Source organism: Garra rufa, chromosome 4, assembly GCF_049309525.1.
Source record: "Garra rufa chromosome 4, GarRuf1.0, whole genome shotgun sequence".
Taxonomy (NCBI): Eukaryota; Metazoa; Chordata; class Actinopteri; order Cypriniformes; family Cyprinidae; genus Garra; species Garra rufa.
In genome coordinates, this window is record NC_133364.1 from 4,913,252 (window position 1) to 4,929,111 (window position 15,860).

Below are 15,860 nucleotides of genomic sequence, written 5' to 3' on the forward strand. Positions count from 1 at the left end.
CACAGTCATTTTCTCAGTTTATTGTTGGTAAATACATTCATGTTAACAATTCGAAATAAAACTTCTACCAACTTTTATCCGTCAAGCCTCCGGACGGCAAAAAAAAAAAAAAAGAAACTTGGATCTACAGATTTGCACAGTGAATCCTTGAGAAGACCTGTTAACCTTTCTGTAAAATGTTAATAGACAATAAGGAGAGAAATACATAACGTAAAAAGCATTTAAAACTGATAGGAGATTAATTAATTGAAGAACTAAAAAGATCTCATAGAAAGCATTTAACATTTGCCTCCAGTTAAGGACAACTGGCCGTCTTTTTCAAAGGATGTGCTTGTTCAAACATAAAAGATCCCTTTCCCGTAATATAACTGAAGTAGATTTTGAGTTCACGATGTTCCAGTGGTCTTCGGTGTCCACCGTTTTCTCAGTGATAGAAAAAGACATCCAGATCTTACCCCATACGACTGCACTGAATACCAATGAGCCTGATGGGTGTCAATAGCCGCCGTTCAGCTGCCGTCTGCAGGAGTTCAGTGCCCTCTCTCACCAAGAGCATGTGTGCCTTGAAGCTCAACCTGAGGCTAAACCTGCTACATCGGGATCCTTGAACAATCGTCTGGCTGGTTTTGGAGGGAAACGTCAAATCTTATTGATGGCAGCGGGGGAATGGAAAGCATATGTATTTGGTCTTATATCTGAGAGTGGTCAGAACCCCTCATAAATGGTTAATAGGGTGCCGCTGAAAATACTGTACCGTTACATTGACATACATTCTCCTGTGTGGATGATGGTAAAGCTCCTAAAAGCCCAAGCACACATTTCTGAGGGTTTCTTATACCCTACATATGGTTTAAAGTCTGTTTTGTAGTACAGCACTGTTTCCTTTAGTTTTTAACCATTCGATTTTCTTTGTCACTCTCACTGTCCAGTCTTTCCACAGTCGCTGCAAGTCCAGTTTGCTGTCAGAAGATATCTAATAAAGAGAGATAGGAAGTGATAGAAAGGGATACAAAATAGTATCATAATATTATTAAGGATTTGTACACAGTTCTCAAGATGTCTCAACCATGTACCATGGTAATACCATACTATGTACCATATACCATGATATTCTTTGAATTGTTTTGGAGTACCTTGTTAGTTCATGGTCAGTTAAACTGATTTAAACAGCCATTTTATAGTAGGGATGCACCGATAAAAAAAATTCTGGCTTTTAGTAGTAAACCGATAATTACTTTCATGTTATACTAAGTAGCTGATATGCTAAATACTAAATGTTGTAGTATAGACACACTTTTTATACTATTTGTAAAACAACATAAAAAGTAAAATTAAACATTTTAAATTCTGATATTCATTTAGAGATTTGCTAAAAAAAATTATTTAAAAGTGTTTCAATAAAAATTAAATTCAAATTAAATTATTTTTTAACTATTTACTTTCCCTTATATCACTTTAAATTAGTAAACAAAACAAAAAATCCAAAACTAAAGATTTTATTAGTGTTAAATTATTTTTAAATATTTCCTTTCCCCTCATTTCACTTCAAATTAATAAACTTTAAAAAATTCCAACACTAACAAGCACAATTAAACATTCTCAATTCTACAAGTAAGGAACGAAAACCGATATTCATTTTGAAATATGCTAACGAATTTGTTTAAAAATGTTACTAAATTATTTTTTATTTTCTTCTTTCCCATCATCTCACTTTAAGTAAATACACAAAAAAAAAATCCAACACTAAAAAGTAAAATTAAGCATTCTCAATTCTACAAGTACAGAATGAAAACCGATATTTATTTTGAGATTTGCTAAAGATTATATTTAAAAGTGTTATTCAATTATTTTTTTAAAAAATATTCCTTTCCCCTCATCTCACTTTAAGTTAATAAACAAAAAAAATCCAACACTATCAAGTACAATTAAACATTCTCAGTTCTACATGTACGGAATGAAAACCGATATTCATTTTGCAATATTCTGAAGAATATATGTAAGAGTGTTGTAAATCATTTTAAATTTTTTCCTTTCCTCTTTTCTCACTTTAAGTTAATAAATGTACAAAATTCCAACACTAAAAAGTACAATTAAAATTTTGAATTCTACAAGTACGCAAAGAAAAAACAATATTTATTTTGCGATTTGCTAAAGATTATATTTAAGTGTGTCATTAAATTTTTAAAAATATTTCCTTTCCATTTATCTCACCTTAAGTTAATACATTTAAAAAATCCAACACCAAAATGTAAAATTAACCATTTTGAATTCTACAAATACGGAAAGAAAAAACTATTTTGAGATTTGCTAAAGATTATATTTAAGAGCGTTATTAAATTAATTTTAAACATTTCCTTCCCTTTTATCTCACTTTAAGTTAATAAAATATAAAATAAAAATCCAACACTAAAATGTAAAATTAAAAATTCTACAAGCAAGGAATGAAAACCAATATTCATTTTGAAATTGGCTAAAGATAACTTTTAACATTGTTATTATTACTGAATTATTATTTAATAAATCTTTAATTTCACCTTATCTTATTTTAAGTTAATCTAAATGTAAAAACACAAAATGTAAAAAATCTATAATAAAAATGATATCGGTCAATAACCGATACGCTACCGATATACTGTGTATACCTAGGAAAAGGTATAAGAGGCTATGAGCCGCTGAATGGTTTTCAGCCACAATGCACACAGACTCTAGTTCATTATCACTTAAGTAACTCTCTGCCACATGTCGACAGGGAGCGGGCGGTAATCCAGCCTTCATGTGTTTTCATGTTACATGTAAATTACTGCAACCTAGGGAAAAACACAAGGACCCAGAGGAACAAGTGAAATGCTAACTGTCAGAGTGACATATGGAGTTTCACCACTGAGGCATTAATGGGGAAAAAAGCAAGTCAAAAAATGGACATAGATACCCAAGGCAACTCTGTCACCCTTATTTGAAGATCAGAGAGCTTTTCTTGTCTCTCCGGTCCTGTGACTGAGCGACGTGATTAATACAACCCGGCTGAGGCGAGCGCTGTTTCCAAGGACACGGGTGAGTTATCTTAATTGCTTCTTAAAGAAGCCCCCCTCACTGCTCAACCGGCAACCCAAGGGCTTTTTAAACCTTGAGGTGAGACCGGGGCGGTCTAATTTCCTGGGCCTTGCTGTGGCATCCATGCTTCATTCTTCCGTGCAGGAAGTCCACCCTGGGATTTCTCTCATTCATTAACAGCAAGGCTGTTGCAGCAATCCGCCAACCAAGCACAATTCCTTTCAGGAAACAGCTGCACACAAACTAGTGAACTGTCTACCTGAACAGCCTTTTAAGGCAACATAAACTCACTCCCAACTAAGCAACAGGATTGAGACTAAAGGCAAGTAGCATAACACTGACTTCGAAGATGTTTTGGCAAAATTGGAAGTCAAAATTGGATGTATCTTTGGCCAAGAAGGCAACTGCAAATTGCATTGATGAGCGAAGTGAAAAGTGGAAGTTGGTGATCAATGCAGGAGAAATGTCAACAATAAACACTAGTAATTTATTCAATATCTTGAAGAACTGAAAATAATACTTTGTTTATGCTATGCATTGCTCCAAAATGTAGTTGCTAACTTAGCAACTTGGTAACGTCCGTAGTTGAGTTTCTCTAAAACCAACAAAATATGTTCTAAGAACATATTTTACTAACTTTCCCGTTGAGTTAAAAAAACATTTCTGAATGTTTCGGAATGTTACTTTTGAATGTTCTCTGAACATTCCGAACTCTGAAAGTAGTAACATTTAAAGACTGTTAGACATACATCCAACTAAAACTAGGGATGCAAGATATTGTTTTTTTGCCGATATCTGATATGCCGATATTTTTCCAACTCATTTTGACCGACAGCCAATGTCGATACCGATATATTTCCTTTTGTTTGGAAACAACACCAAGTCTATCCTGTGCGGAAATTATAAGCAAATTATTTTTAATTTTGGTTATGCAGCGATCCAAAACAGTAAATCTAATCATCATTCAGGCAAAACTTTGCATCAAAAATAAGCCAAACTGCTAATGTGATCTAATGCTTATCGGCAAGACATATCTGCATCATTTTTCATATCGGACCAATGCCGATATTTACATTTAAAGCCATTATCGGCCGACTCTGATATCGGTGCATCCCTTACTCAAACGTTTCTAGTAGGGCTGCAGGATAAATCGCATGCAATACCACATGTACATCTTGTCAGTAAAGCCGGTTCTGTAATCAGTATTAATCAGTTCTGTAATCATGTGTGTGCTTTCAGATAAAGCAGCGTTTACTACACAGAGCTGTTGTTCACTGACAAGCTGTGCAAAACCATGCAGAGGATATCATCAAGCTTGCGCTTGTCAGTGATCAATGGCTCTGTGTAGTAAATGCTGCTCTATCTGAAAGCACACACGTGATCAACTTAACTTGGGGAGAACCTTGCCAAAAAGTTATGAGGTGACGTTTTAAACAGTAACCTATCCTAGAGGTTTTGATTCCTAGGGCTTGTAACAGAGTTTGCGTAGCATATTGATTCAGATGCACTCACCAAAGCATGACCTTGGATCTTGTTCTGATACCTGCACTTCTGGTTGCGGATTTCAGGTGGCTTCTCTTGTGCAACCCCAGGTACCTTGTCTTTTTAAAGCTCTGCCCACAGATGTTGCACACGTGCAGAGATTTCTTGGTAGCACTCCCTTTTGGGCTAGTAGGCTTTAATTTTTTGTTATGGGTCACTTTGTCATTGTGGCGCTCCTTATTGCCAGTCTTCGAGGTCTTTTTGCCCTTTATGCCAGGAGCTTTTGGAGGCAAGTTCCTGCGTGTCACATATGGCGAAGTGTGGTTGTGATGGAGTTTCACTTCTTCTTGTCGACCTTGATCTCTCGCCTCATCTTTGTTAATCACAACCTCCGCTGGTTTCTTGATGGCGTAGCTCTCCAGCGACTGGGAGATCCTGCTCAGGTAGGAGGACTTCTTCTTGTGTAACTCTGAGAGGTGCCGTAGGACGTCTCTCTTGCGGCGTGTCTTGTAGCGGCAAAGCGGGCAGCAGTAAAACTTGACAAAGAAGTCTGTGCCGTTGTCTGTGTGCAACTCAATGTGTTTCTCCAGATTCTGCACGGAGCTGAAGGTCCGTCTACAGAGCTTGCAGAAGCGTGCCTTAAAGTCAAAGCCTATCGAGAATGCAGCCTTGGATGGGACTTTGTCTTCTTTATGGCTCGGGGAGTCAGAGGAAGAGCTGGGACTAGTGTTGGGATTATCTGGAACTTTACCGTTGGGCATTTTCTTGGAGTCGCCGGTTGTGGAACCGGAGGATGCAATCTTGTGAACAGTACGAAGGTGCCTCCTAAGGTGTCCTGGAACCCTGTACGTCCTATTACAGAGATTGCATTTGCAAGAGGCAAGGTCTTTGTGACCTGCTTCTTCTGGCTCCTCAGGGTCACTATCCTGATGCCCCTTGTTTTCTTCTGCATCATCCTCTCCCTTGCCAATTTTCTCACTCTCATCTTCTTCATCAATGCTATTGTTGTCCTCCTCTTCCAACCGGACTTCCTCCATGTACGTTTCTTGGCTGTTGGAGTGGTAGTGTCTCCAGCCGTCTGTGGTCATGTGGTTATTGGTCCGTGATGAAGGTGGTAAGTCGTCATCTTTGGACAGGTACTGGTACACAGCATTCTGGTTTCCGGCAATGGGCTCCAGTTTCAGGACATATTCCTCTTTATCAGAGGGATAGATGGCTTCAAGAAGTTCTTTCATGCTCTTTTTGCCATCTCCAGAAAGGCCTGGAACCGGAAGTAAATCTTAGTTATCACGGAAAATAGGAATTCCTTTGTTTTTTGATATTCAAAAGTTTATACACCTTGCAGAATGTGCAAAATGTTAATTATTTTTCCAAAATTAGAGGGATTATACAAAATGCATGTAATGTTTTAGTTAGTACTGACCTGAATAATATATTTCACATAAAATATGTTTACATATAGTCCAGAAAATTGTTGAGTTTATAAAAATGTATTATCAAATGTTTGCATACACTTCATTCTTAATTTTGCTTAGTTATGGTTGTTCATGAGTCCCTTGTTAGTCCTGAACAGTTCAACTGCCTGTTGTTCTTCAGAAAAATCCTTCAGGTCCCACAAATTCTTTGGTTTTTCAGCATTTTTGTGTTTTTAAACCCTTTCCAAAAATGACTGTATGATTTTGACATCCATCTTTTCGCACTGGGGACAACTGAGGGACTTATATGCAACTATTACAAAAGGTTCAAACGCTAATGATTCTCCAAAAGGAAACACAATGCATTAAGAGCCGGGGGTGAAAACTTCTGAACAGAATGAAGATGTGTACATTTTTCTTATTTTGCCTAAATATCATATGTTTTCATTTAGTACTGCCCTTTAGAAGCTACAGAAGATGCTTAAATGTTTCCCAGAAGACAAAATAAGTTACATTTACGCTGATCTTCAAATTTCTCTTAATGCATTGTGTTTCCTTCTTGAGCGTTTCGAGCTTCTGTAAAAGTTGCATAGGAGTCCCTCAGTTGTCCTCAGTGTGAAAAGATAGATCTCAAAATCATACAATCATTACTGGAAAGGGTTCAAATACACAAAAAAGCTGGAAAACCAAAGAATTTGTGGGACCTGAAGGATTTTTCTGAAGACAAGCAGGCAGTTGAACTGTTCAGGACTAACAAGGGACTCATGAACAACTATCACTAAACAAAAACACAGCTGTGGATCATTCAACACAGTTAGTATACATAGTTTAACCAATCAAATTCACTTATGGAGGTCTTAGAGGCACAGTAGCACAAATGGTATTTTGTTCATCAGTGAAAGAAATCTTAACTATCAACATAAAGTTGATTCAGGTGAAAAGGCCAAATCTTAAAGTCTTAAAGGCCCAAATCAGTTTAAGTGGTGAAAATAAACAACACAGCCAGAATAACAATCACCAGTTCCACTTTATGGCCACACGCCAATGAAAATTCTCAGGGCAAATTCAACAATGGTCTTTTAGAGAATGAAAAGTAGAAATGCATTGCTATACTAACCATCATTTTCAGGCATTCGACTGAAACAGTAAATTTCCTTATGCTTGATTAAATTGGGAAGGCCACGGAAGAGACTGCGGCACAGTTTGCATTCAAAAATCGTATCCACCTCTTTGAGGAGAATGTGTTTCAGCTGTGCAGTACCTGCAAAGAAGCACAAGAGGGCAGTGGTTAGACTTTTTGGGATTCTGTCAACGCTTTGGCAACAGGGCTTAAATTTTACACATACTTTCCGTTTCATTCAAACAGTTTGGGCTACGATCATAAAGAGAGGAAACAGAGGTTAGGTAACATTGTGAACAGACACAGCACCTGTGCAGAAACATTCAATGATCTGATGGATGCCAGATTTGGAGGTGAGCAGCGGCGTTTGGAGCAAAGGAGGATCTCCGGGTTCTGTGGAATGAACTGCAATAAAAAAAAAAAACAGTGTATTCATGTATCAATGAATTATTTACAGTATGCATACTACACATTTGAATCATTCTAAAATGACTCACACTAACAGCTTTTCCTTTGCATGACAGAAAACTCAACCAATTATTCACGTACCTCAGCTGCAATGCTGCTTATCTCTCTTATTAACACTTATGACAGACCGTCAGGCTGAATCTCTTTGAATAATCCTCTCCAGACAAACTCATTATACAGAAATGATGATCTGAAGTCTAGTTTGCTGTGCTCACGCCAGTATGTTTTGGATGGCAGATCTCGCCGATATGAGTCATATCCATTCAGAGGTTCAGCTTGTGCTTTCTAAATGAGACTTTATTAAAGTTTGCATTATTGATGGCTGCTGCCTGCGAATGTCTAGATGAGTATTTGCGAAAACGTCTGGCTCTGAAACAAAAGCTTTGATTTAATACACATCTCCATTTCTCCACTGGATAAATCGGATAATATCTCTTGTGTTTGGGATACGTATGCCAATATTTCAAGGTGGTGATTAATGAAGCTCTAGTTTGTGGAGGCTACTACAGAAAGGACTTTTATTTAGGGATGCACCAAAATGAAAATTCTTGGCTGAAGCCAAAGCCAAACAAAAATACACACATTACAGAAATTGTTTTTTCGTGTATCCCCCCCATGTATATTGATTTAATCTTAAATGTACTTAAGTGTTGAAAGTAAAAGAACAAGTCAATTTTTTTCTCGCAATTGCAAGTTTTTATCAGCCATTTTTGAGAAAAAATGTCTGAATTATCAGTTTATATTGCAATTCTGACTTTATTTCTTACAATTGTGAGTTTATGTCACCCAATTCTGAGAAAAAAAGTCATATTGAGTTTTTTTAATCACACAATTCTGGGGGAAAAAAGGCAGAACTTCCTGAAATGACATCAGAATAGCGAAATACAAACTCACATTTGAGAGGAAAATTATATCTCACAATTGCGAGTTTATATCAACAATTTCTGAGAAAAAAGTCAGAATACTTCGTTTTTTTAATCACGCAATTCTGGGAAAAAGAGCCAGAATTTCCTGAAATGACATCAGAATAGCGAAATACAAACTCACATTTCAGAGAATTGTGAATTTTATCTCGCAATTCTGACTTTTTATCTCTTTTGGGTTTATAAACTTTGTGTTTGCTCACAAAAACATTTGTGACGGAATTCCAAAACCTAACAAAAAAAAAAAAAAACAAATTTGACAAAAACCTAAAATAAAATTAAAATGAGAACTAAAAAATTCAGAATATTACAAAAAAAATAAAAATAAAAATAAAATGCTAAGACTACAAAAAATGGCAAAAGTACATAAATGACTATTTTGAAATAAATTAAATTATAAAACTAAAGTTAATTCAAAATATAAAATTAAAAAATCTAACAAATTACAAAAAAAAAAATCTAAATTTAACACATTACTAAAACTAAAACCAAAATGAAAACTGAAAATATAAAAGCCAAAACGAATTTAAAAAAGCACATACAAGTCACTACAACTAAACCCTAACCCTAACTGAACTAAAATAAAAACAAAAGCTAATCAAAAAATAAAGAGGTGATTTTAATGCAAATGCAAAATCTTTTTGAGCAAACACTTTCTAGATAGAACGCAATACTTTTGTGAGATCATTTTTTATATACAGTTTTGCAAAATTAAGAAAAAAAAAACTTTTTTCTCACAGTTGGGAGTTTACATCTCGAGATCCTGACTTCGGACTATTTTGTAGTAAGTTACGAATATACAGTACTTCGGGAAATGTATCGGAGTAAAAGTATACATTTTAATTAGGAAATGTAGTAAAGTGAAAGTAAAAGTAGGCTGAAAAATAAAAACATTAATAAACACTATAATAAGATTTTTTTTATTTGCTAACATAATTTAAATCTAAATCTAATTACATACAATTTACTAGAATGGAAACTATTATAAAAACAAAAACTAATTCAAAATCTAAAAAAAAAAAGAAAAATTTGACAAAAACCTAAGATAAAATTTAAATGTGAACAAAAAAAATTCAGAATATAAAAAAAATGCTAAGACTATGAAAAAATGAGAAAAGCACATAAATGCCTAAACCTGAAATTTAAAAAAAATAATTATAAAACTAAAGTTAATTCAAAATATAAAATAAAAAAAAAATCTAGCAAATTACAAAAAAAAAAATCAAAATCTAACAAATTACTAAAACCAAAATGAAAACTGAAAATATAAAAGCCAATTCAAAATATATATATTTTTTAAAACGAATAAACAAAAAGCACATACAACTCACTACAACTAAAATTAAACTAAATGGCAATGGTAAATATCACTATAATTGCTCATACGAACCCTAACCCTTATATTGTCTTTAAAAACTAGAAATGATACAAAAGCGATTATCTAAAATGCCTCTAAAACAGCATTTTCCATCAACAGAGCTATATGGGAACAGATATCCAGTGGGAGACAATAACTCTTACTACGTGAAGAGGTGACAAATCAATCGTGTGTGAAGATACGGGGCATGAACACAGCTGTGGATAAAGCGGCCAAATCAGGGGGAGATTGATGATGGGGATGTTGGTGAATTTATGGCTGGAGCAGCCAGCAGGGCCCAGTGGTGTGTTTACAGCGACCCTCAGAGACTCGCCTTATATTGGAGGTGTTTTATGACTGTGTGAGGGAATTTCCTAGAGGAACGGCCGGAAATCTGCCAATGTCAGGACGGCTAGGTGAGGAGGTGGGAGTCAACACACACCTACACACACGCCGTTTGGATACTGCTGACTGACGTTTGCTGGTTTGATGGTCTGTGCATCAGTTTTCCATAAATCGTTTGGTCTGTACACAAGGCTCCAAATTTTGCACATTTTGCTAGATGATAGAAAAATTGTTTTTGGCTGGTAAATAAAACTTGATTTACTCACTCGCTGGTATTAAATATTTCAGTAATTTCATTGTAAATTGATCAAGAATAAAATATATATAACATATTATACACTTAAAAAATATTACCTTATCAGCAAACTGAAATAAATATGTTTAAGTATTAAAATTACTAAAACTACAACTGGTATATAGTTAAAGCTATATAGAAATATGACAAAACTACTAAAAACTATATAAGAAAAAATTCCAAAACTAAAATAAAAATTAAAAAAGAAAATATATTTAAAAAAAAAGCTAATTTAAAAGCTAAAATTAAAGTGAGAACTAAAATGTTCTATTAAAAAAAGCTTAAAAAAGCTAAAATTTAAATAAGAACTCAGAAATTCAGAATTAAGAATATTGAAAAATGTTAAGTCTAATAAAAATGAAAAATACTAAAACGTAAATCAAAAATTAAATTTTAAAAGTTAATTCAAAATATAAAATAAAATAACACATAAATAAGCAAAAGCTAAGATAAAAAATTTAATGAGAACAATAAATTCAGAATTCAGATTTTTTTTTTTATTAAAAATGATATAATTATAAATCCAGTTTAATTACAGTTTAATTATTTTGAATTTACACGTTAATCCAAAATATACAATAAAATATAAGAAATTACTAAAAGTTTTTGTTTTTAAAATTAAAAAAGGGAAAAAAAGTGCAAATATAAAAAATAAAACGCTTATTAAAATAGCAATAAACACTATAATAGTATATAATCAATACTAATATAACACTGCTAAGATTATACAAGCAAATCAGCTAAATGATATGCAAATTGGAGGGAAAAGGGGAAAAAAGTTTATTTTTCTTTCGTTACAATATATAAAAGTTAGTTTATTCATTCATTTTAGTTTTGCATGCTCAAAATTAATGTTCAAAGCATACAAGAGTTAAATTCATTTCTGCCATTAGTAAAAAAACAAAGCATGAAAAAGTAAAGAGGAAGTGAAACTGCTACATCCTATTGCTTTCAGACAAACCCCAAGCCCCACCCCTGAACCCGCTCATCATCACAGGGGGCGTGGCTTATTGGCCTCCCAGTATCATGGGGCAAAGAGCAGCTCAATCAATGCTTCAGTCACCATCCCCACACAAACACAGCATCATACTACAATTACAAACATCACAGAACATGAGACAAAAAATATAAAGCTTTTCACAAATTGCACTTTTCAGTAAGCTTACATGGAAGTTACTATTTCACACTAGTTAATGTATATTTGTGTAAACCTATCTTCCATTACAGCAAAAGGCTGAGGGGGAGGGGCGTGACCTCTTCTCTTTTAGGGTCACAGACTCTTGTGACCCCTACTGAGTGAAGGACAATAGCAGGCCATGAAGGAATTTGCTGTAATCCTCTAATAGGGAAGGATCAGAGCCGATGGGCCGCTTTTAAAATGCATTTACTCTTGTCCGGATTATGTCCATTCATGTGGACCGTTCACAATGGATCCCATTGGTCAAGACTTCATTTACATGTAGCATTCATTTAAAATTTAATAGACAGGAGAAAAGCGGATGCTTACCTGGCGTCTTGCTCGCATGGTCAGGTCCGGGAACAAAGGCCTCACCTGTGAGCTCATCCGTTTGACAACACTTCTCATTGGCTGGGGTTTCCTCCATCTCCAAAACACCTCAAATGTGTCTCTGTGGAGTAAGAGAGAATAGCAGAGCGATAAATAGGGAGTCTAGATACCCTAACGATATGATATATTGACAAACAGCTTTAAATCCAGCTTAAAAAGGCATTAAAGTACAGTGACCACTGAGAAAGCCATACATTCATTCTGTCATGTCATTTAAAGCAGGCTTTTTTGTACATAGTAATATATACACTGCCACTCAAAACTGTGGGATCAGTAAGATTTTGAATGTTTGTGTGAAATCTCTCATGCTTTTCAAAGTTCCATTTATTTGAATATTATGAAATATTATTGCAATTCAAAATTCTAAAATTTAAATTCAAAATTCCATTCAAAACTGTTTTTTTTTTTTTTTAAAGAAGACTTTTATGCGTATCACGGCTTCATTTATTTGATTAAAAATACAGAAAAAAACAGTAATATTGTGAAATATTTTTGCAGTTTAAATAGTAGTTTTCTATTTTAATATACTTTAAAATATAATTTATTTCTGGGATGTAAAGCTGAATTTTCATCAGTCATTACTCCAGTCTTCAGCATCACATGATCCTTCAGAAATCATTCTCATATGTTGATTTATTAATTTAATTATCAATGTTGGAAACAGTTGTGCTGTTTAATATTTTTGGGAATCCTGAGATATTTTTTTAGGATTCTTTGATGAGTAACAAGTTAAAAAGAACAGTATTTATTCAAAATAGAAATATTTTCCAACAATGTAAATCTATGCTTTCACTTTTTCAAGTATTAATTTCTTTCAAAAAGAGAAACAATACAAATGTACTGAACTGTATATTGTTAGAAAACCCTTCAATTTTAAATAAATTATGTTCTTTTAAACTTTTAATTTATCAAAGAATCCTGAAAAAAGTATCATAAGTTCCAATAAAATATTAAGCAGCACTGTTTTCAACACTGATAATAAATCAGCATATGTGACCCTGGACCACAAAACCAGTCATAAGGTTAAATTTTACAAAACTGAGATGTATATATAATATGAAAGCTAAGTAAATAGGCTTTCTATTGGTGTATGGTTTGTTAGGATATGACAATATTTGGTCGAGATACATCTATTTGAAAATCTGGAATCTGAGGGTGCAAAAAAATCAAAATACCGAGAAAATCACCTTTAAAGTTGTCCAAATTAGGTTCTTAACAATGCATATTACTAATCAAAAATTACATTTTGATACATTTACAGTAGGAATTTTACAAAAAATCTTCATGGAACATGATCTTTACTTAATTTCCAAATGATTTTTGGCATAAAAGAAAAATCAATAATTTTGACCCATGCAATGTATTTTTGGCTATTACTACAAACATACCCCAGCGACTTAAGACTGGTTTTGTGGTCCAGGGTCACATATTAGAATAATTACTGAAGGATCATGTGACACTAAATACTGGAGTAAAGATGCTAAAAAATTCTGATTTGATCACAGAAATAAAATAGATTTTTAATGTATTTTAAAAGAGAAGAACGTTATTTTACATCGTAATTATATTTCAAATATTATTTTTTTCTGTATTTTTGATCAAATAAATGCAGCCTAGATGAGCATAAAAAATGTTTTTTTATAGTGTTATAGTATTATACTGTTAGGAATTTCTTGTAATCACTATCTATTAAAACAATACAGTTTTATGAAAGTATATTTATCAAATTATTACATTAAATAAAATTATTATTTATCAGTCTATGTGCAGTGTCAGACATTGCATCTTTTAAATAAATAAACTGTACCATATTTTCCAGAATATAATAGTTTTTAAACGATAAATAACATGATGTGATAACTAATGCAAAACTTACAAAAAAAAAAAAAAGAAGTTTACATTTTATATCATTTTATATATTTTTTTTAGAATAACTGTAACCATAATACGCTTACATTTAGGGGATTTGTTGTGGAGTGATGGGGAGCTAAAATACACATTTATAGTGTTTATAATCTTTCTAATCATTTAATTCAATTTGCTGGTATTTTACATCATATAATAAAAGAAAAAAAGTTTAAAATCAGATCCAAAATTGTGATCATGCTGATTTTGAGTGAACATGACTTCTTCAGTTCTTGTCAGTTTCTCACACGAAGCTGTCATATGGCTTCAGAAGACTTGAAATGCAGCAAACAATTAGTAAAGATGTGTTTATGCTGCTCTTTTGGTCATTTTTGGAGCTCAAAAGATCACCATCCACTCTTACTGTATGAAAAAGAGCAGCATGAACATTCTACTAAACATCTGCATTTGTGATCTACAGAAGAACCAATGTCAAACAGGTTTGGAACGACATGAGGGTGAGGAAATGATGACAGGATATTCATTTTTGGGTGAACTATCCCTTTAAACAAGATCTCTAAGTGTCTCCCTCTGCTGGAGTTTGATTGAAAAGCAACTGAAAACTGAAAGATGTCAAGATGTCAAAGAGGCAATAACGAAGAACTAGCCAGAATCAAGGAGTAAAATGTTAATCATCTGTCACTGAAAAGCCCATATTGATCAACCACTAATCTGAATATTAGTGTTGTTTACAGTTTACTAAAGCTTTTTAAACAATCAGAAGTCAATTAGCATCCACTTCACAAGCCTTCAGAGCCCGTATTGAAATTATTAACATCCTTAAAAATAAGCTCTGAACGTCTCAACAACATCTGTCAACCTACACTGTCAGATTTTGCTCATTGTTTGGATGATTTGTTTATGGAAACTTTTCTGCCCCCTTGGGTGATTTAAACAAGAAAAAAAAAATCATTTTAGATTTTATTTATTAAAGAGTACAATAACTTTAAACGGTCTTAAAAATGACTTTTCCTCATTAAAAAAAAAAAAAAAAAAAAAAAATTGAAATAGATTGAATTTTCTATTGGACCACATATTAACTACTATTGTATAACAGATTTACAGTATTGCACTTCAAACTTGTACCTAAATATATTGAAAAATAAGAAAAAAAAAAAAAAATAATTTTATTTTGTATTTTACCCAAATTTGTAATTTTCTGTAACAAAAATATGTTTCTTGCAACTTAATTTAATATAATATATTATAATATGACCGTTTTTAATGATTATAACGTCACATTAAGCACATTATGAGTCATTATATTACTTGACATCTGCGTATTTAAGTTTTTATTTTTCTTTATTATGAAATTGTAATTGTTTTGTAAACTGTTTTGTTTATAAACAAAAGGTCCAATAAATTTAAAAAAAAATATTGGCTCCATAAGTTTCATGATTATGACATCACATGAAGCACATTAAGAGTCATTACATCACTTTACATCTGTTTATTTGCTTACTTTTTATTTTTTTATGTTTTATATCTTTATTATGAAATTCTAAGTGTTTTGTAAACTATTTTGTTTATAAACAAACAAACGAATAAATGCAAAATAATAATAATAATTGGCTTACCACTCATTAAGCATGCTTAAATGTTTTGACATTTTAATATAATATGTTTCACGATTATGACATCACAGAAAGCACATAATGAGTCATTACATGACTTAAACCCTCTTATTTTCTAAAATTTTATTTTTTAGATGTTTTTCATCTTTATTATAAAATTTTAAGCGTCATGTAAATTGTTTGTTTATAAACACAAGGTACAATAAATATTGAAAAAAATGGACTTAGCATTTATTAAGCATACTTAAATATTTTGACATTTTGTATTATAATATAAAAGTTTCAAGATTATGACGTCACATGAAGCACATTATGAGTCACCGCATCACTTTACACCTGTTTATTTACTTTTTTTTAT

The 15,860-nt window shown here is 32.9% G+C and overlaps 1 protein-coding gene across 1 annotated transcript in view; it reads right to left on the reverse strand.

Annotated features, from left to right (window-relative positions):
• Window positions 1-15,860, reverse strand: part of LOC141333503 (zinc finger protein 800-like) — a 17,770-nt gene continuing 1,910 nt past the window's right edge. The window contains exons 2-6 of the mRNA XM_073838523.1: window positions 11,964-12,084; window positions 7,378-7,473; window positions 7,066-7,209; window positions 4,564-5,794; window positions 1-973 (exon numbers count right to left, since the gene is read on the reverse strand). Of these exons, the coding sequence (XP_073694624.1) occupies window position 973; window positions 4,564-5,794; window positions 7,066-7,209; window positions 7,378-7,473; window positions 11,964-12,060 (1,569 nt within the window). The 5' untranslated portion in view covers window positions 12,061-12,084 and the 3' untranslated portion in view covers window positions 1-972. The remainder of the gene's footprint in view (window positions 974-4,563; window positions 5,795-7,065; window positions 7,210-7,377; window positions 7,474-11,963; window positions 12,085-15,860) is intronic.